The sequence below is a fragment of the Perognathus longimembris genome, chromosome 28 (assembly GCF_023159225.1).
Source record: "Perognathus longimembris pacificus isolate PPM17 chromosome 28, ASM2315922v1, whole genome shotgun sequence".
Taxonomy (NCBI): domain Eukaryota; kingdom Metazoa; phylum Chordata; class Mammalia; order Rodentia; family Heteromyidae; genus Perognathus; species Perognathus longimembris.
Genome location: NC_063188.1, coordinates 60153479 through 60172581, shown reverse-complemented (window position 1 = coordinate 60172581; position 19103 = coordinate 60153479). Strand labels below are relative to the sequence as shown.

General features: G+C 40.3%; 2 protein-coding genes and 1 long non-coding RNA gene across 8 annotated transcripts in view; 2 read left to right on the top strand and 1 right to left on the bottom strand.

Moving 5' to 3' along the window:
* Window positions 1–19103, top strand: part of Nhsl2 (NHS like 2) — a 272880-nt gene that overhangs the window by 72409 nt on the left and 181368 nt on the right. The window lies entirely within an intron of this gene.
* Window positions 1539–18922, top strand: LOC125343415. The gene is made up of 3 exons (XR_007209335.1): window positions 1539–1902; window positions 18236–18239; window positions 18908–18922. It is a non-coding gene; the product is annotated as an uncharacterized LOC125343415 (long non-coding RNA).
* Window positions 13152–14665, bottom strand: LOC125343404 (tubulin polyglutamylase complex subunit 2-like). Its single transcript, XM_048335823.1, is given in 2 exon segments — window positions 13152–14154; window positions 14157–14665. Coding segments are annotated over 2 exon segments (876 nt in total). The 5' UTR covers window positions 14646–14665; the 3' UTR covers window positions 13152–13767.

Below are 19103 nucleotides of genomic sequence, written 5' to 3'. Positions count from 1 at the left end.
ACTGGGTAGCAACATTCCTGGTTGTGCTATACATAGGCATGAGCCCGAGAATGTAATCCAGCCCCTTCTCTGCTTCCTTCTTTGTTTCTTTATTTGTATCTAAAGGATGTCAGTTGCTGTAAACAGGTACACTGAATGGTTTAACTTGACATAGGACAAGATAAAATGTTATGTTCATTGCAACAGACACTTTTTTTAACATTGTCAGTCAGGGCCTAGGCGCTATCTCTGAGCTCTTCTGCCCAAGGCTAGTGCTCTGCTTTGAGTCACAGCTTCACTTCTGGCTTTCTGGTAGTTAATTGGGAATAAGAGTTTCATAGACTTTTCTGCCTAGGCTGGCTTTGAACCTTGATCCTTAGATCTCAGCCTCCTGAATAGCTAGGATTACAGGTGTGAGCTATCAATACCTGGATAACAGACACTTTTAACCATTCAAGTTATTGAATCTTCAAAGCAATCTTAGCAGTAGAAATTGTCATTTTCACTTGGCAGATGAAAGAACAGATTCAGAGAAGTTAAGTGACTTGACCAAGGACACAGCTAAGAAGATGAAGAGTTGGGCTCAGGTTCTGTAACTGCAGTTAACCTCAGCTTCAGAGAGTCTGAAGGCTGCTTGGAACCACAAATTAATTACGAACTACCAAACTCATGGACTGAAGAAAGTAGAAAACAAAGCGAAGAATGAAAGAATTAGGCAGCTACCAGACTAGAATGTGCCACCATGGAAAAGTGGTTGACAGAGGACAGAAAGAAAAACACAGGGCTTCAATTTCAGCCTTCTAGTTCCCAATGCCAAAGAAATTTCTAGAAGATCAGGAATGAGGTAGAGATGGAGTTCTTGATAACTGGACTCCCACCTGTCCACGGGGCTATAGCCATGAAGCTACAATCCAGCTGAATACATGGTTTACTGACTCAAGATTGATGTAGCTAAGGCTACATCAAAGAGGAGCCACTTACTCTCAACAAATTTCATCCTCAAAGGTTTATCTGTACTAGAGAAAGCGTTAGGTAGTATACACTATAAAGTTCATTCATTTAGTGTAAAAATCAGTAGGTTTTTAAAAAAAATTATATGTATAAAGGAGGTGCCATATAACAAAGCACTTAGATACAATGCATCCCCACCAGTGTCACCTCCTTCAACATTGTCACTCCCTTTGGACCTACTCCTTCCCTTATTTTTCTTAATTTTGTTCTATATACAATGAATTTTTCACTGCATTCTCCCCTCCTTTTCCCCTTCATTTGTCTACCCCTCTCCTCACCCTCTTCTTAGATCTAGTACCTATTTCCTGGAGTTGATGTTGTTGGGCTTTGACCTAGACTTTTGAAAATATTATACTATTTGAGCTCTCCATAGAGTTAATTTCACTTCAGTTAATTCATTTGTAAGCACTTGCATACTGCCCAACTGTTTACTTATAGATTTATAGGTACATTCTACCTACCACAAATGAAGGAAACCATACAATCATTGTTTCTGTGGGTCTGGCTTACTTTACTTAATAATAATTTTTTCCAAGTCTTTCCATTTCCTTATGAATACTACAATATCATTCTTCCTAATGGATGAGTATTCCATTGTGTATCTATACAAATTTTCTTGATCCATTCATCCAGTGAGGGGCATCTGGGCTGATTCCATGTCTTGGCGTTACTGCTGATGACTTTACTGTAACCTTATTTGTGTTCTATTGATAAATGCACAGAAGTGGAATTGCTGGGTCATAGGGAAGCTTTATGTTTAGTTTTTTGAGGAATCTCCATAGGGCTTTTCCAAAGTGGTTGAACAAGTTTACAGTCCCACTGGCAGTGTGTTAGGGTTCCCTTTCATCCCCACCCATAAGTGTCTACTGAATACCACTGCGGCATTTGTTCACTCTTTGTCCCTCCATTTCTGTGATCACCATTACCCTTCCAAATCTGTGAGCCATTTAGCTGGTTAGCTATGTTCTTTGCCATGCAGGAACTTTTTAGTTTTTTGTTTTGTTTTGTTTCAGGTTATTGTTTGTTTGCAGGTGCATGTCCTGCACCTTTCTGCAAGGCCTAGGTACTGTGCTGTCACGAGTTTTTTTCTCTCAAGGCTAGTTCTCTTCCACTTGAGCCACTATTCCACTGTTAATTTTTGTTAATTAGGGGTAAGAATCTCATGGACTTTCCTTTTGGGGCTGGCTTCAAACCTCGATTCTCAGATCTCAGCTTCTTGAGTCACTAGAATTATAGGACTGAGCCATCAAAGCCCCATTGATTTTTATTATATTTAAAAGAGGTGTCTACCCTGTAATCGCAGCATTCAGGATGCTGAAGCTGGAGGATCTCAAGTTTGAGGACAGCCTGATCTACATAATGAGATCCTATGTGAAAAGCATGAATAAAAAATAAAAGAGGTGTGCAATCATCACTACAATTTTAGAACATTTCAAATAAACATTGTACTCTTAACCTCTCCCACTCAATCTTACAGCCTCTTTTTCTTGTTTTCTGAATAATTATTTATTGTCAAAGTGATGTACAGAGGGGTTACAGTTTCATATGTAAGGCAGTGGGTACATTTCTTGTACGATTTGTTACCTACCCAGACCTAGGCAGAGTAATTTTCTTTTCATGCCTATGGTTTTATCATACTTCATATAAATGACAATATACATTACAGTATATCTTTTATAGATAGCTTAGAAATCATTTCCTACTCACTGAAATGGTTATTATCAAAACCATGCTAGAGCCAGGCACTGGTGGCTCACACCTGTAATCCTACTTGGGAGGCTGAGATTTGGAGGACTGTAGTTATAGGCAATGTAATTCATCTATGTGCTCAGATGTATCCTTATGTCACTCCTTTTTTGTGGAAAGATATTCAATTCTATGGATATACTACATTTTCTTTATTCATCAGTTGCTGGGCCTTTGAATGGAAAAATTGTGTGTATGTGGATATATGCTGCCAATTCACTTAGAACCTAGGAGTGGAATTTGGGGGTCATGTAATAACTGTGCTTAATCTCATGAGGAACTTGGTCTATTTTCCGAAGTGATTGCATAATAGTTCCATATTTGTTATCCAGTATCACTTTTGTGTGTATATCAGCACTGAGGCTTGAACTCAGAACTTGTGCTCTTGCTCTACTTTTTTTTTACTCACACTGGCACTCTACCACTTGAGCCCCTCCATTTCTGGCTTTTTGCTAGTTAGTTGGAGATAAGAATCTCTAGGACTTTCCTGCCTAGGCTGCCTTCAAACATCAATCCTTAGATCTCAATCTTCAGATCTCAGCGTTCTTAGTAGCTAGAGTTGTAGACCTGAGCCCTTAGCACCAGGCTAGTATCACTTTTTTTTTTTTTATCGTACTGGGATCTGAACTCAGGAACTAATGTTTGTTGGGCAGGTGCTCTATGGCTAAACCATTCCTCTAGCCCATTTTACACCAGTTGTTTTTGAGATAGGGTCTCAATTTTTTATCCAAGTATATACCTTGGCCACTCATTTTATGCTTCCCATCACACTGGGATGATACTGTATGTTTCTTCTAGTGAAATGGAGTCTTGTGAACTTTTCTGCTTGGAATGGCCTGGAACTGCAATCCTCCCAATCTCAGCCTCCCAAATGGCTAGGATTACAGGTGTAAGCCAGCAGTGCCTGGCTCTAATGTGGTTTTGGTAATAACCATTTCAGTGAGTGTGAAATGTTTTCTCATTGTACTTTTGATTTGCATTGTCTTAATGACTCATGATGTTAAACATCTTTTCATGCATTAGTAATCCATCTGTATATTTTCTCTGGAGAAATATCCAAATCCTTTGCCAATTGTATTTGGGTCATTTGTCTTTCTGTGGTTTAGTTTGTAATTATCTTTTCTATATTACAGATATTAGACCTTTTTAGATGAATGATATACAAATATTTTCTCCCATTCTGTGCATTGTGCTTTTACTCTCTTGAGAATGTCAGTACCAAAAACTTTCAATTTTTATGAAGTTGAATTTATGTATTATTTATTTTGTTTCTTATACTTTTGGTATCATATCCAAGAAATCATTTCCAAATCCAAGATCAGGATTATTGACCCTTATGTTTTGTTTTGTCCAAAGACTTTTATAGAGATAGCTTACATTTTAGTCTTAGATCCTTTTCTTACAATGGTGTATGGTAGGAATCCAACTTTATTCCCTTGCATATGAGTATTCAGTTGCCTCAGTACCATTTATTAAAGAAAATGTTCTTTTTCAATTGTTGGCATTCTTTTTGAAAATCAATTATCCATAAATATATGTGTCTATTTTGGGATTCTCGGTTTTATTCTATTTGTCTATATGTTGATCTTTGTGCCAGTACAATGTGTTTTTGATTATGGTAGCTTTGTAGTATGACTTAAAATCAAAAAGTATGTGTTCTCCAACTTTGCTCTTCTCTTCCAAGAGTGATTTGTGTATTTAGGGTCCCTTAGAACCCCTGTGAATTTTAAGATTAGTTCTATTTATGCATTTGTAGTTTGTTCTTGGATAAGATTGACATGGTAACAATATTGAATCTTACAATCTATAAATTTAGACTCTATTTCCTCTTAGCTAAATTTCTTTTAGCAATGTTGTGTAATTTTCAGTATATGATTCTTGCACTTCCTTGGCTAAATTTATTTGTAAGTGTTTTATTCATTTTGATGCTGTTTTAAGTAGACTTAGTTTCTTTTTACTTCTCTTTTCTTTTTTTTATTTGAAACAGGGTCTTCCTAACCCCAGCTGCTTCATCCTCCTGCTTCAGTCTCCCAAGTTCTAGAATTTCAAGCCTGTGTTAAAATGCTTAGCTCTTTCCAGTATATGCATGATTTGCTATTTTCTTCTCTTGTCTCATACTTTTTTGTTGGAAGCTGGATGTTTAAGAAAATATATTGTGGCAATTCTGAGTACTAGTCTTTCAATCCCCAATACAAGACTTGTTTATTTATTTGTGTAGTCACCCACTACATGTTTTTTCTTTCTTTGCTAGTCCTCAGGCTTGAACTCAGGGCCTGAGCAGTGTCCCTGGCTTCTTTTTGCTCAAGATTAGCACTCTACCACCTGAGCCACAGCACCACTTTGGCTTTTTCTGTTTATGTAGTGCTGAAGAATCGAACCCAGGGCTTCATGCATGCTAGGCAAGCACTCCACCACTAAGCTACATCCCCAGTCCCAATTAGTAGCTTTTTTTTGCCAGTCCTGGGGCTTGAACTCAGGGTCAGAGCACTGTCACTGTGTTTCTTTTGGTTAAGGCTAGAACTCTACCATTGGAGCCACAGCACCACTTTTGTCCTTTTCTCTTTATGTGGTACTGAGGAATTGAACCCAGGGCTTCACACATGCTAGGCAAGAACTCTACCACTAAGCCACATTCCCAGCCCCCACTGCATGTTTTAATGCAACATATCCTGCACAGCCCAGTAGTATGGAGACTGAGATGTTATTTACAGCTCTGTAATGCCCATACACATCCCTGGTTTGGGCAGCACTCTTTGTCTCTTTCCTGGACCACACCCAGTGGTTAAGCCTCACTAGTTGCGAATGATTGCTTTTATTGTTTTTGTCAAAAATTGTACCACAAATGGATCTAAACAAATCCTGATGTCTTTGAAGTGATAGTTCCATAGATTAGTATCTGAGATTCATTCCGACCCGAGTTTGTTTCATTTTAGCTGTCTGGTTCCTTGTTTCTCTCCAGAAAACTAGCCAGTTAACAGCTTAGTCTCCATGTCAATGCACTTCCCATTATCTTACCCATTGTTCTTTACCTTAACCTCCACTGTATCAGAGAGGGAGCATGCTTAGGTGGGGATTTCTCCTCATTGTTAGAAATGAAGTTCAAGCCTGGCACTGGTGGCACAGGCCTGAAATCCTAAGCTATTCAGGAGGCTGATATTTGAGGATCAAAGTTCAAAGCCAGCCTCAGGTAGAAAAGTCCATGAAACTCTTATCTCCAATTAACCAGCAAAAATATGGAAGCCTAAGTGTGGTTCACATAGTAGAGTGTTGGCCTTGAGTGAAAATAGCCAAGTGAGAGTGCATGGCCCTGTGTTCAAGCTCCAGTACAGGCATAAGATAAAAAAGGAAGTCAGAGACTTTGGAAAGACATTCAGAACTCTCTTCTAGGTCTTGATTTCTCTGCCAAGGCAGAGAAGTTCTGTGGTGGGGAAAGGGACAATGGCAAGCTTCTGAGAAGCACCCATGCCTAGGGGCTGAACACTCATCAGAAGGAAAGGATATTCAGCAGCTTCCTGTCTCTTTGGCATTTCGCTCCAGTGTATCTGTATGCTCTAGAAACCAGATCTGGGTAGCCTTAGTATTTTCAGTGGTGTCACACCCTAGTTACAGCCTCCATTTCACAAGTGAGGAGTAAGGGTTGGTGAAGAAGGGAGCTCTCAGCCTTATTTTCCTGGAGTTGGAGCCAAAGGTTGCTGAGGGCAGGGCAAGGAATACTGATGTCCTGATCCTCCCAGAAAGAGAGCCTTTATGCTGGGAACTGGAGGAGAAGAGAAGCTATCCCTGTGTTCCTGGTTGTACTGGTGAAGGGTGGTTCTGCCTTCTTGCAGTGGGAAAGGGATTCTTATTTCCAACAGCCCAGTTTGACTCATCATGCTGAAATTTAATTGATTTTTCTTGAATAAGTGTTTCTCCTTTGCCATATGATCATTTGTCAGGGTCTTTAAAGTTTTTATTTTTTATTACCTTTAAGTAGTTGTAAAAAGGGGTTTCACTTCCACATGTCAGTTTATAAATACAATGCTATCTTGATTAGTGCCACCCCCTCAATGTTCTTCCCTATCTATCCCAATTTTATACATCTCAGCTGCCTGGTGAATTTTTTCCTGGTGAAATTTTTAGATGGACTTTGTAGAGTAGTTTTAGGTTCTATGAAGAGTTGTGTAAAATAGAAATTAGAGATATGGTTTAGGTGGTAGAGCTCTGAGTTCAAGTCCCAGAAAAAGCATACAATAAAACATTGCACAAGTTGAGTACTATGGGTGGCTCAAGCCTGTAATCCTAGCTACTCAGGAGGTTGAGATATGAGGATCATGATTCAAAGCCAGCCTGGTCAGGAATGTCTGTGGGATTCTTATCTCCAATTAACCACCAAAAATCTGGGAGTAGAGCTGTGGCTCAAGTGATAAAACACTAACCTATAGCACAAAAGCACAGAGACAGTGCCCAGGCCCTGAGTTCCAGCCCCAGGAATGACACCAAAAAAGGAAGTTTCACAAAATATGGTTTCCATATACTCTTCCCCCACAATGCACAGACTGCTCCACTGTTGTGAAACCCCACACCACAGAAGTATATTTGTTATAATTGATTAACCTATGATGAGACATCATTATCATTAAATCCATATATTTGTTATGGATTTTTGACTAGTCAAAAAGTTTTATAGTTTCATGGCCCTAAAAATATTCTGTGCTCTGCCTACTCATACATTTCTCAGCTAATGTTTGGTAACTGCTGATCTCTTTATTGTATTCCTAGTTTCTCTTTTTCCTGTATGTTTTCTATTTAACACTGAACACTGTGTTCCAGATTGGCTTCTTTCACTTAGCAATATGCTTTTATGATTCTTCTATGTCTTTTCACAGCTTGGTCACTCATAGACTACATTATTCAGCTCTGAATAATGTTCCATTGTCAGGATATACGACAGTTTTCTCATTTGCCTACTACTGAACTTGGCAGTAGCCAAGTTTTGGCATATATCAAAAAGCACTTATAGAGCTAGGAATATGGCCTAGTGGCAAGAGTGCTTGCCTCCTATACATGAAGCTCTCGGTTCAATTCCCCAGCACCACATATATGGAAAACGGCCAGAAGGGGCGCTGTGGCTCAGGTGGCAGAGTGCTAGCCTTGAGCGGGAAGAAGCCAGGGATGGTGCTCAGGCCCTGAGTCCAAGGCCCAGGACTGGCCAAAAAAAAAAAAAAAAGCATTTATAAATACTATGTGAATATATGTTGTCATTTTAGTAAGTGCCAAGGAGTATGACTGTGGATCCCAAGGCAAGGTATACTTTTGTGAGAAAGATATCATCTATCTTCCCAAGTCATTCTTACCTCAGGGAGTGAGCATTCCTCTTGCTCCACACCATTATCAGCACTTTAAGTCATTAGGCTCCAGATTTATGCCATTATACAGGGTGGATAATATTATTTCATTGTTGCTTAATTGGCAGTTCCATAATGACATATGGTGCTGAATGTCTTTTCATATGCTTTTTGGCATGTTTACATCTTTGATGCAATGTCTGTTCAGGTACTTTATTCATATTGAATCTTAATACTTCTTCATATGTTTTAGATTAACAGCTTTTATAAGATGTGTCTTTTGCAAATATTTTAGCCTGGCCTGTGGCTTGTGTTTTCATTCTTTTAGCTGTGTCCTTTTTTTTTTCTTCAGTGCTGTGATTTGAATCCATTACTTCATGCTTGCTAGGTAATTCTAAACTAACCAACATCCCAGTCCAGAGACATGACTTTATTTTTTTTTCATATCTTCTTTCATTTTTGCCAGTTCTGGCTCTTAAACTCAATGCCTCCTACTCTGTTTACTTGCTCCTAATTGGTGCTCCACCATTTGAACCTGGTCTTTAGACTGGCTTTTCATTGACTATTTGGAGATAGAGTGTCATGTACCTTCTTCCCAGAATTTTTAACTTTTAAATGAATCTAGTTTGTCAATTATTTTTTTCATGGCTGATGCCTTTGGTATTGTGCCTGAAAGTTCGTTGACAAATCTAGTGCAGTATGGTGAAGTGGCAGAAGGTGGTGCATGTATGGAAGCTCAACTTACCAGTCAGTTTTTCTGTGACCTTAGAGGCTCTCCAAAAAAGTTTAAGAAAAATTATGAAGGCCTTAATGAAAATAAAATGTCAAAATAATTCTGTTAAGATTCTCTGTTTCAAAGCTGAGCAACAGTGGCTCGCACCTGTAGTAGTCAGGAGGCTGACATCTGAGAATTACAGTTTGAAGCCAACCCCCGCAAGGAGAGTCTGTGAGATATTTATCTCCAATTAACCACCCCCAAAAAAGGCCAGAAGAGGCCAGAAGGCTCAGCAGATGAGAGCACTAGGCCTTGAGTACAAAAGGCTAGTAACAGCTCCCAGGTCCTAAGTTCAAGTCCCATGACCCACCCCAAAATAAGTAAAGACTATCTATTTCAAATCAGGTGCTGGTGGATCACACCTTGTAATCCTAACTCAGGAGGCTGAGATCTGAGAATTATAGTTTGAAGCTAATCCCAGCAGGAAAGTCCATGAGACTCTTATCTCCAGTTAACCTTCAAAAAGCCAGAATTGTGGGCTGGGAATGTGGCCTAGTGGTAGAGTGCTTGCCTTGCATACATGAAGTCCTAGGTTTGATTCCTCAGCAACACACATATAGAAAATGCCAGAAGTGGTGCTGTGGCTCAAGTAGTAGAGTGCTAGCCTTGTGCAAAAAGAAACCAGGGACAGTGCTCAGGCCCTGAGTTCAAGCCTCAGGACAGGCAAAATAAAAGCCAGAATTGGAGCCCTGGCTCTAGTAGAGTGCCAGCCTTGAGGGAAAAAGATAAAGGGAAGTGCCTAGGCACTGAGTTGAAGCGCTGGAACCAGCACTTACACACAAAGATCACAATGATTGTCTACTTCCCTTCCTTTTTTTTTGCTACTATTGGCATTTGAAACAGGGACTTTTTAACTCTAGGTTAAAAAAATTAAGGTAAGGTCTAGATTTTTTTCCCTGGCGCTGACCTGGACTCCAATCCTCCTATATTCCCATATAGCTGAGATTTGTGTGTGCAACCATTCCAATGTATTTTTTGAGATGAGATCTTACTAACATTTTGCTTGAATTAGCCTTGAATTCACCTAGATCCTACCAATTTCCACCTCCCACTTAGACAGGGTTTTAAATGTGATCCACTTTACCCAGCACTTTTTTTCTTTTTGTTAAAGACAGGTACTTGCTGTGTAGGTCTTGCTCGCCTTGAATTCACTATGTAATCCAGGCTAGCCTAGAACTCACCATCCTCCTACTTAGCCAAATTGCACAACCAAGTATGTACCACCACACCTGGCTGTTCATTTGTTCTTGTGTGAATTTAGAAGTCTGTCTTTCAAGAAATTGACCCTTTTTTACACTGCGTCTCTTGATTTTGGTAGTCTCTTTCAGTTTCCTAGTTCTAATACCAGTATACACGGTTTCCAATGTACTCAGATAAGATACAGAGATAGTGCAGGTACACCACAGGAAGGGGATACAAGAAGATCATCAATAACAGAAGCTACGGTTACACATAGCACATTGAAAGTAGTTACAACAGTGATATAACAATCGTTTCCATAGCATGGAGTTCAGCAATAGTTGCAAAACTGTTTGGTGTAAATGAACTGAACAACTCATGGTGGGGAAAGGGAAAGGGGGGGAAGGGTGAATGAGGGAGGAGGTAACAAACAGTACAAGAAATGTATCCAATGCCTAACATATGAAACTGTAACCTCTCTGTACATCAGTTTGACAATAAAAATTTTTAAAAAAAGAAATTGACCCTTTTAGCTAGGCTGTACTATTTGAGTATTTGAATTCTTAGAAAAATCTGCTACCTCCTTTATTGTGCTGGTACTGGGGCTTGAATTCAGGGCTTTAAGCTCTCATTTGGCTTTTTAATTCAATGCTAGTGCTTAGTTCCACATGTGCTACACCTTCACTTCTAGCATTTTGCTGGTTAATTGTCTGTCAGATATGTCTGCCTGGGATGGCTTTGAACCATTATCATCAGAGCTCAGCATCCTGAGTGGCTAGGATTATATGTGTGAGCCACCAGTGCCTGGCTTAAGACTTTTTTTTATAAAAATTTTTATTGTTTTGCTGGGAATTTGGGTCCCAAAGCTCCTCATACTGTACGGTAGAAGTGGAACCTGTCTACCGGTTGTTAAGCATTTGGGATATATAAACACATATATATGAATAATGCTCATATGAATATTCATGCAATGGTTGTATTTTTAAATCTCCCCCATACTGTGGTACTGATGACGGAACATAAAGCCTCATACATGCCAGACAGGTCCTCTCCTCTGACTGTGGGGTGTAGCCCCAGTACTGGTAAACAAAGACAAGCAAAAAAACATGCAGTCTAGCACTGAGCTACACCTTCAACCCCTATACTGATATCTTTTTTCTGGCTTTGGTATCAAATTAATGCTGGCCTTAGAATGAGTATGTGAGTTTGTTCTTTCTCTCTTTTCAGAGGTGAGAAATATTAATGCTAATTTTGTTTTTGCAGTGTTTTTATTGTTTGTTTTGAGACAATGTCTCACTACCTCAGACTGACCTTGAACTCATGATTCTCCTGCCTTAGCCTCCTAAGTGCTAGGGTTACAGGCATTAGCCACCATGCCTGACCTTAACTCAGGGCGTCAATCTCTTCATCAGCTTTTTCATTCACAGCTGGTGCTCTACCACTTGAGCCACAGCTCCACTTTGGGATTTTTTTTTAATTTCAGAATTTTAATGGTAGTGTTTGAGTTTTGAGCAAGAAAACCACATCTTCATTTTGTGCTGGGTTACTTGGAGTACATTATTATATGCTCTGAGACAGGTCTCAAGCCTTCCTTATTGTTAGAATTCCCCTCCTTCAACAGCCTTTTGAGGACCCCTATGGAACACCTCTGGTTTCAAGGATACTGTTGTGTTCCAGGTTTTTATGATGTTTCATTTGTGGAATCTAGAACTGAACCCAAACTGTAGTCATCCATAAGCTTGGGGAGTACTAGTGGGAAGGCATCTGCTGCAATGAAAGATGGGGTGATTTCCAAATCCCCTGCTAATCTTGACTTGTCTTAAAGAAGTAGTCATATGCTACATTGGTGAGGTCAGTTCTCCCTTCAGTTGTTGGCCATTTGGAAATACTTGAAGTGTAAGAATCAAGTTAATTTAAAAGGGCCAAAATACTTTTTGAAACAAGGGGAAATTTGACATAGATGTATTGTGCCGCACATCCACATGTTTAAAAATGACTAGGCTGAATTGTAAACGGTTAGTTTTGAAACTACAAGAGGTACTATTAAAAGCAAACCAGTATGGTTGAAATGTCAGCAACTGAATAAGACTGTTAATATGAAACTCAGCATGAACTTCTGAACACCAGTATTGCAAGAGTTTGTACTATTAAAAGGGGGGGGCAGTGAGTGGGGAAGCACCAGCTTGAATTTGCCATGGTCCTTGAAAGCTAATGCTTCACCTTGGTTTTCCTTAGAGATCTTGAAGTGCTACATGTAGGAAGAACTGAAGTCATTCTTTCATGAACATCTATCACTACAGTTAAGAATCAAAATTTTTTTTAAACTTCACAAGTACTCAAAGTAGGGTCACAGCAAATGTACAGGTGAAAAATTATGGAGACTTTTACTGGGTTATGGAAGACAGAAGAGGCTCTGAACTAATTAGCAGGGAAAAGAAGCGCAAAGGGAGGAAGCCTAGACAAACTGTGTAGTTGCACCTCAGAACTCTGACTTCTGGGATTTCAGTTCAAAATGCAGCCATTCAAAGATCTTAGGATTGGGCAAGTGACTCTTTCCCTGTTGGAAAGTATCTTCCTGCTGGAGCTGCAAAATGAGAAACTAGATAGTCCTAATTGAAAACCTGAGCCTTTTGTCTACAGAAACCCCGTTAGAGGTAGTAGATAAATTCAGATTTGTGTCAATTATTAGGTTTATGTGGGCTGGCCATGTACCTATGGAAAAATGATTTCTAAACATCAGGAATATTACAAAGGACTGTGGAACCTTCACCCTGTTCCAAGTTAGAGGAAGGCCATGGATCAGACAGGATGGGGCTAGACAACTCAGAGGTATATAAATAGGCAGAACAGGTAGAAAGCTTTTGTAAGCAGTGCCTGACTTCATCAAAACTTTTTTATGAAGAGTCCTGCAAAGTAGAATCAAAGCACAGCAGATGTATTTTTGGCAAATGTGTGAACATCACAAGACAAACTGATTAGGAAGCCAAACTTTTATAAAAATCTAAACAAAAGCTAGGTGCCAGTGGCTTACACCTGTAGTCCTAGGCATTCAGAAGGCTGAGATCTGAGGATCACAGTTTGAAGCCAGCATGGGAAAGAAAATTTACTTCCAATTAACCAAAAAAAAAAAACTGCAAGTGGAGCCATGGCTCTAGCTTTGAGCAAAAGAGCTCAGGGAGAGCAACCATGACCTGAGTCCAAGCCCCAATACTGGCAGAAAAAAAAATACTAAAAATGAGTAAAATGGGGTGATGATGGTAAAGCATTATAATCTGAGGAGCAGCAGCATGAAAATATTCTAAAAAGAACCCCAATGTTGTGCTGTCCCCAAGAATTTTCTGGAACAACAGAATGCATTCCAATACACAATCTAATAGCCACATTAATACTTGAAATGTAGCTAATGTGAGGATATGATTTTTTTCATATAAATTTAGATAGCTACATGTGACTAAGGACTTCTCTAATTACGGCTAGGTAAAGGTGTAGAAAGAGGAAACCTCTTAGTAGGCTTATCTCCACAGACTTTGGAGCTAAGGCTGCAATAATCTACTGTAAGGCGGAAGGGCTCCTGGGGAGCCTAGTATGACCTTTCAATTCCTGACTAATGTCATTGGGAGTAAAAGTCTCAGGACTCTGTCACTCAGGAAGATGCCTATATTTGCACATAAGAGAATCTAAGGTTGGGGCTACCAGTGACACCATCTGTATGTGGAAATCACTGCTGTGGGGCTAGTGCAGGAGTGCTTATTTTCAGATGGCGTTTCCTGAGGAGGATTTAGAGGAAGAGGTTAATGAGGGTCCTTCCTGGCCACCTGAAGGCTGAGTAGGTCCTTTCTTCTTGGGGATTAAGGCCTTGTCCTTGCTCATAAACATTTTGCTGGGATCCAACTTGTTCACAAAGGAGTCCGTGTCTTCTGTGAGCAGATTTGTGTTGTACGTGATAGGTTTGTACATGATAAACCATTGCTTGGCCTGTGGGCTAATGCCATAGCTGGTGAAGGCATACTGCCACTGTGGCAGGCCCAAGTGGGTGATGAGCAGGCGATAATAGGCAGTAAAGGTATCTGTGAGAAAATGCCAGTATAATGCTCTGTCCAGGGACCAGATTTCAGTATCTTGTATTAATCCTGGTATCCTGGTTTCCCATTTTTGTAAACAAGGCAAACCTTTCCATTCCCACTGCATGAATCCAGCTCAAATATCACACTGCGAGAGTCAAAGTGAGGCTTTTCTGGTTGGTCTTCATTGGCTTCCTGTAGATCATCCTCCAGATCTGCCAGAGTTGGTGAATTAGGAAGTGAATACACGGAAGACTGGTTGAGCTGAGTCATTTTGGAGATGCTGTTAATTGTCATGCTGCCCAATGGAATGATGTGCTCGTCTAGCTTCACATTCCACGTCATATAGAAGCCATTGGTCATCAGGTAAAAGTTTTTCACATCCTCAGGCTTCATGCAATTATTTTTTTGTTCCCATGAAGAAATCATATGATGTTCAGCAGGTGATTTTTCTGTGATCATCACCTCTGTCACACCTGGGGAAGATTCCAGGATGCGGGTGACGCCCAGGGTCAGCTTCTCCAGGTGTGGCTTGCTGTTGTTCAGCAGCAGAGGCGACGCGTCCTCCATGGCTCCAGGCCCAGTTCCGCGCGCGGTCAGGAGGACCCGTGAGGAAAGCCGGCCCAGAGGGAGACTGGAGAAGCATCTCAGCGTCTCGGACCGTCAAGGCATGCTGGGAGTTGTAGTTCTTCGGGCCTGAGGGCTGGGTTGGGTGAGGATGAGGGCACTGGGCTGGGCTGGCGGCGGCAGTCAGGTGATGCGCCCGTTCCTACTGCCCGGGTCTCTACTCCTGGGATTTTTCATTGTTATTTGGAACTAGGAATCTCTTAGATTAGTCTGCTCAGGCTGGCATCAAACCATGAAAATCAGGCCTTAATTTTCTGACTTGTTGGGATTGTAGGCATGAGCCACTGCACTTAGCTGTAAATTTCTTTAGTGATTTTTCCACTGTGTGTTTTTAATTTGTTTTCTTAACTATTGTCCTAAGAATTACAACATGCATCTTAACTTGTCAGAATCTACTTCCAATTTATACAAAGTTAATTCTAGTGAGAGTTTTTTCATATAGTTCCCTGGCTTCTTCCACTTTTGTGTTATTACTGTTATGTGATACATGCATGTTTCTAATACAACAATATCTGATTATGATTACTGCTTTACCAAGTCTTGTCTAGTCTAAAGAAAGTAATATAAGAAAGGAGAGGACAATATAAAGTTTTTAAAATTCTATTCTTTTTACAGTATTAAGGCTTGAATAACTCAGAGTTTTGTGTTTGCTGGGTAAGTGCTTTACCACTTGAGCAACACACCCAGTCCTTTTAGTTTTAGTTAGGGAGGTTGGCAATACGTGGGTTTGAACATAGGGTCCTGTACTTGCCAGGTAGGTGCTTTACCACTTGAGCCACGCCCCCTAGCCCTTTATACTTGTTATTTTTTAAAATCATCTCTCACTTTTTACTCAGGCCAGCATAGAGGATGATCCTCCTATTTACACTTTCTTCACTGCTAAGAAGGCAGGCTGGTACCAGCACGTTCAGCTTTTTGTTGGTTGAGATGGGGTTTTGCAAACTTTTTTGCCTGAGTTGGCCTTGAACTTAGATCCTCCCATTCTCAGCTTCCTGAGTAGCTGGATTATAGCCTTAAGCCATTTTACTCAGATTTTAGTTTGTTTGTAAAATAGTAGACTCTCACTAATTGCCAGAGATGACCTGGAACCCTGATCCTCCTGCCTCCATCAACTGTATGGCTGGGATTCCCAGCATTAAACCACCCCACATTGGTTAAAAAACATACTAACCATTTTTCATTACTGTTTGCTGGTCCTCTTAATTTCTTTCTGTAGACTTAATATCATCAGATAGCATTTCTTTACTCGAGCACATCTGTGTTTTAATCACCTTTTTAGCTGTTGTTGCAAAATATATTTCTGCTTGTTATAGAAAATTATCTAATTTTATGAATATTGTTTATGAAATTGTTCTTAAAATCAGTTAAGAGAAATAAGAAGTTAAGCACGCTGGTGGCTCACACCTGTAATCCTAGCTACTCAGGGGGCTGAGATCTGAGGATCACAGTTCGATTCGAAGCCAAGCCAGGGAGGAAAGTCTGTGAGTCTTATCTCCAATAAACTACTCAGAAAAAGCCAGATGTGGTGCTGTAGATTAAGTGGTAGAACACTAGCCTTGAACAAAAGAAGTTCAGGGACAGTGTACAGGCCCAGAATTCAAGCCCCAGGACTGGCAAAAAGAAAGAAAGAATAAATAAGAAAGAAAAATAAATATGTCTTGCACAAGTTAGGAAAGCACTCTACCACTGAGCCACACCCTTAGTCCCCATTGTACTGTCTTCTCATTGCATATGTAATTATGTTTACTAGAGCTCAATGGTTATTTGTGTGAATTTAAAGTGCTTTTTGGTATCTTTTCCTTTTAATCCAAAATACTTCCTTTAGTACTTTTTGTAAGGCATACCTACTAGCTATGGGCATGTCCCCTGAGCTTCTTTTGCTCAAAGCTAGAGGTCTACCACTTGAGCCACAGCTCCACTTCTGGCTGTTTAGATAATTTAGTGGTGATAAGAGCCCCACAGGGGCTGTGAATATGACCTAGTGGTAAAGTGCTTGCCTCACATACATGAAGCCCTGGGTTTGATTCCCCAGCACCACATATATAGAAAAGGGCCAGAAGTGGCACTGTGGCTCAAGTGGCAGAGTGCTAGCCTTGAGCAAAAAGAAGCCAGGGACAGTGCTCAGGCCCTGAGTCCATGCCCCAGGACTGGCAACAAAAACAAAACAAATACATTTACATTTTTAAAAAAAGAGTCTCACAGGCTTTCCTGCTCAAACTAGTGTCAAACCACAATCCTCAGCCCTCTTGAGTAGCTAGGATTACAGATGTGAGCCACGAGTGCTGGGCCCACATTTTTGAAAAGTAGTTACATAGGATTCAAGGATTGACAGATTTGTCTTTTCCTTTTACCACTTTGAATATGCCATATCACTGTTTTTTTCCTATTCTTTCTGTTCAAAAGTCAGCTGTTAAACTTACGAGGATTTCCTTATATGTGCTGAATTACGGTTTTCTGTTTGCCTTTCAATAGTTTAATATTTTAACAACTGTGATGTATCTAGGTGTGAATTTCTTTGTATTCTGCTTGAAGTTCATTGAGCTTCTTCCATAGGCATATTAAAGTAATCAAGTTAGCCAATATTTCTTTGGCTAGTTTGCCTTTTTCCCTGTCACATCTTTTGGTACTACTATGTGTTGATGTGAGTAAGGATGTCTCAAATTTCTCTGAGCTTCTGTTCATTTTTGTTGTTCTTTTACCACTTGTATGGGGGCTTAAACTCAGAACTTGGGCTTCACACACTCTCTTAGCATTCTGTCTCATGGCTAGCACTCTGCCATTGGTGGGAGGTGTATATGGTGAGATACATGGCTTGCAAACTACTTTCATAAGTCAAGGAACTTAGATCATTATGCCCTATGTTCAACCAGAAATAAATAACTTGAAAGTTCTTTGCTGCCAGACGTACTGGCTCAATCACATAATCTCTAGCTACTTGAGAAGCAGAGATTGAAGGATCATGGTTCAAGGCCAGTCTGGACTTAAAAGCTTGTGAGATCTATCTCAACCAATGATTGGGTGCCATAGTACATTCCTGTTATCCTAACTATTGGGGAAACAAAAAAAAACCAGATGGAGTCATGGCTCAGGTGGGAGAATGTTAGACATGAGCCTGAAAGCCAAGAGAGAGTGGGAAGCCCTGAGTTCTGATTTCAAGCTCCCATACAGGGGGAAAAAAAACAAGAGCTAGAGGTGTGGCTTAGATGGTAGAATGCCTGTCTAGCAAGCACAAGGCATGAGTTCATTCATCAGTATCACTAACAAAAGAAAAAAAAACAAGTTCTCTCCCAAGTTATTCTTGAGAGAGTATATCTTATACATATTATAGTCTTCTAGACCACTTGAGATAGATTCAGTTAAATTTTAGGCCTAGCTTCCTACAAGTGGCCCTAGCGTCAGAGTAGCTAACTGTTTGGCCAATGTTGGATCAGAGGTTGTGAGCCAATGTAGTTTCTGTCCTTTGTTGATTCAATCTTTATGTGCTTGGGGATGGCTTCCAGTTGTCCCAAGTCTGATTATGCACATACTTGAAGGTGTGTAGTGATCAGTGTGATCCAGTGAGGCATCTTCAACTATCTCTTTCCCTGCCTATCTCTGCTAACCTGTCTCTGATACTTTTCTTGTTTCTACTAGGTGCATAAAACTACCAGCCTTCTCTTAACTGCTTGTCACTAAGATCTCTATTATTTTCAGCAGTGCCCTGAGGCATGAACTTCTCCATGGTATGTTCTACATAGTCACTCTCTAATTGGGGAGGGGGTGCTATGGTGCTCTCCATGCTTATGGCCAGCCTTCAGGTTCTAACCCAGGTTCTAACTTCTAGGCTGCTGCACTGGAGCTGAGGAGAGGGACAGTGCCATCTTCTCCTGGACTGATGCTTGATGCCCTGGGAATGAGTTAAATAGAATTGAGAAGGGAATGGCAGGCTTTTAACTTCTCAGTTTGCCTCTGCAGTATGGAACCTACAGTAAAGCACCTCCACTTTATGAGCAATCTAGGGTAAGCCAATGACAACCCAGTGTTCTTTGTCTACTGTGTCTAGTACCAAGTTTCTAGCCTACAATTTGGAGCTGGGTAGAGAAAGGTAGCTCATTACTCTTGGCTACTTCTGTCCAGAACAGAGCTTTTGTGATGCTAGAAGGGAGAGGGTGAGGAAACATGCTCCTATATAGAAAATATAGCTGGAACATTAGAAGGTGATGAAGGAGTTCTGTTTTCTTGGCCAAACTTGTCCAAAACAGCACTTTTGTGACATGGAGTAGACATAGAGGGTGGAATTGGAGCATGCCAGGGCCTAAATGCTGCAGATTCACTGTTCTTACCAAGCTTTAGTTTATTTTCTCAAATAATTATTCCTCCATTTGCTATATACTCTGAGGAAAGTTGCCAGGAACTTTAAAT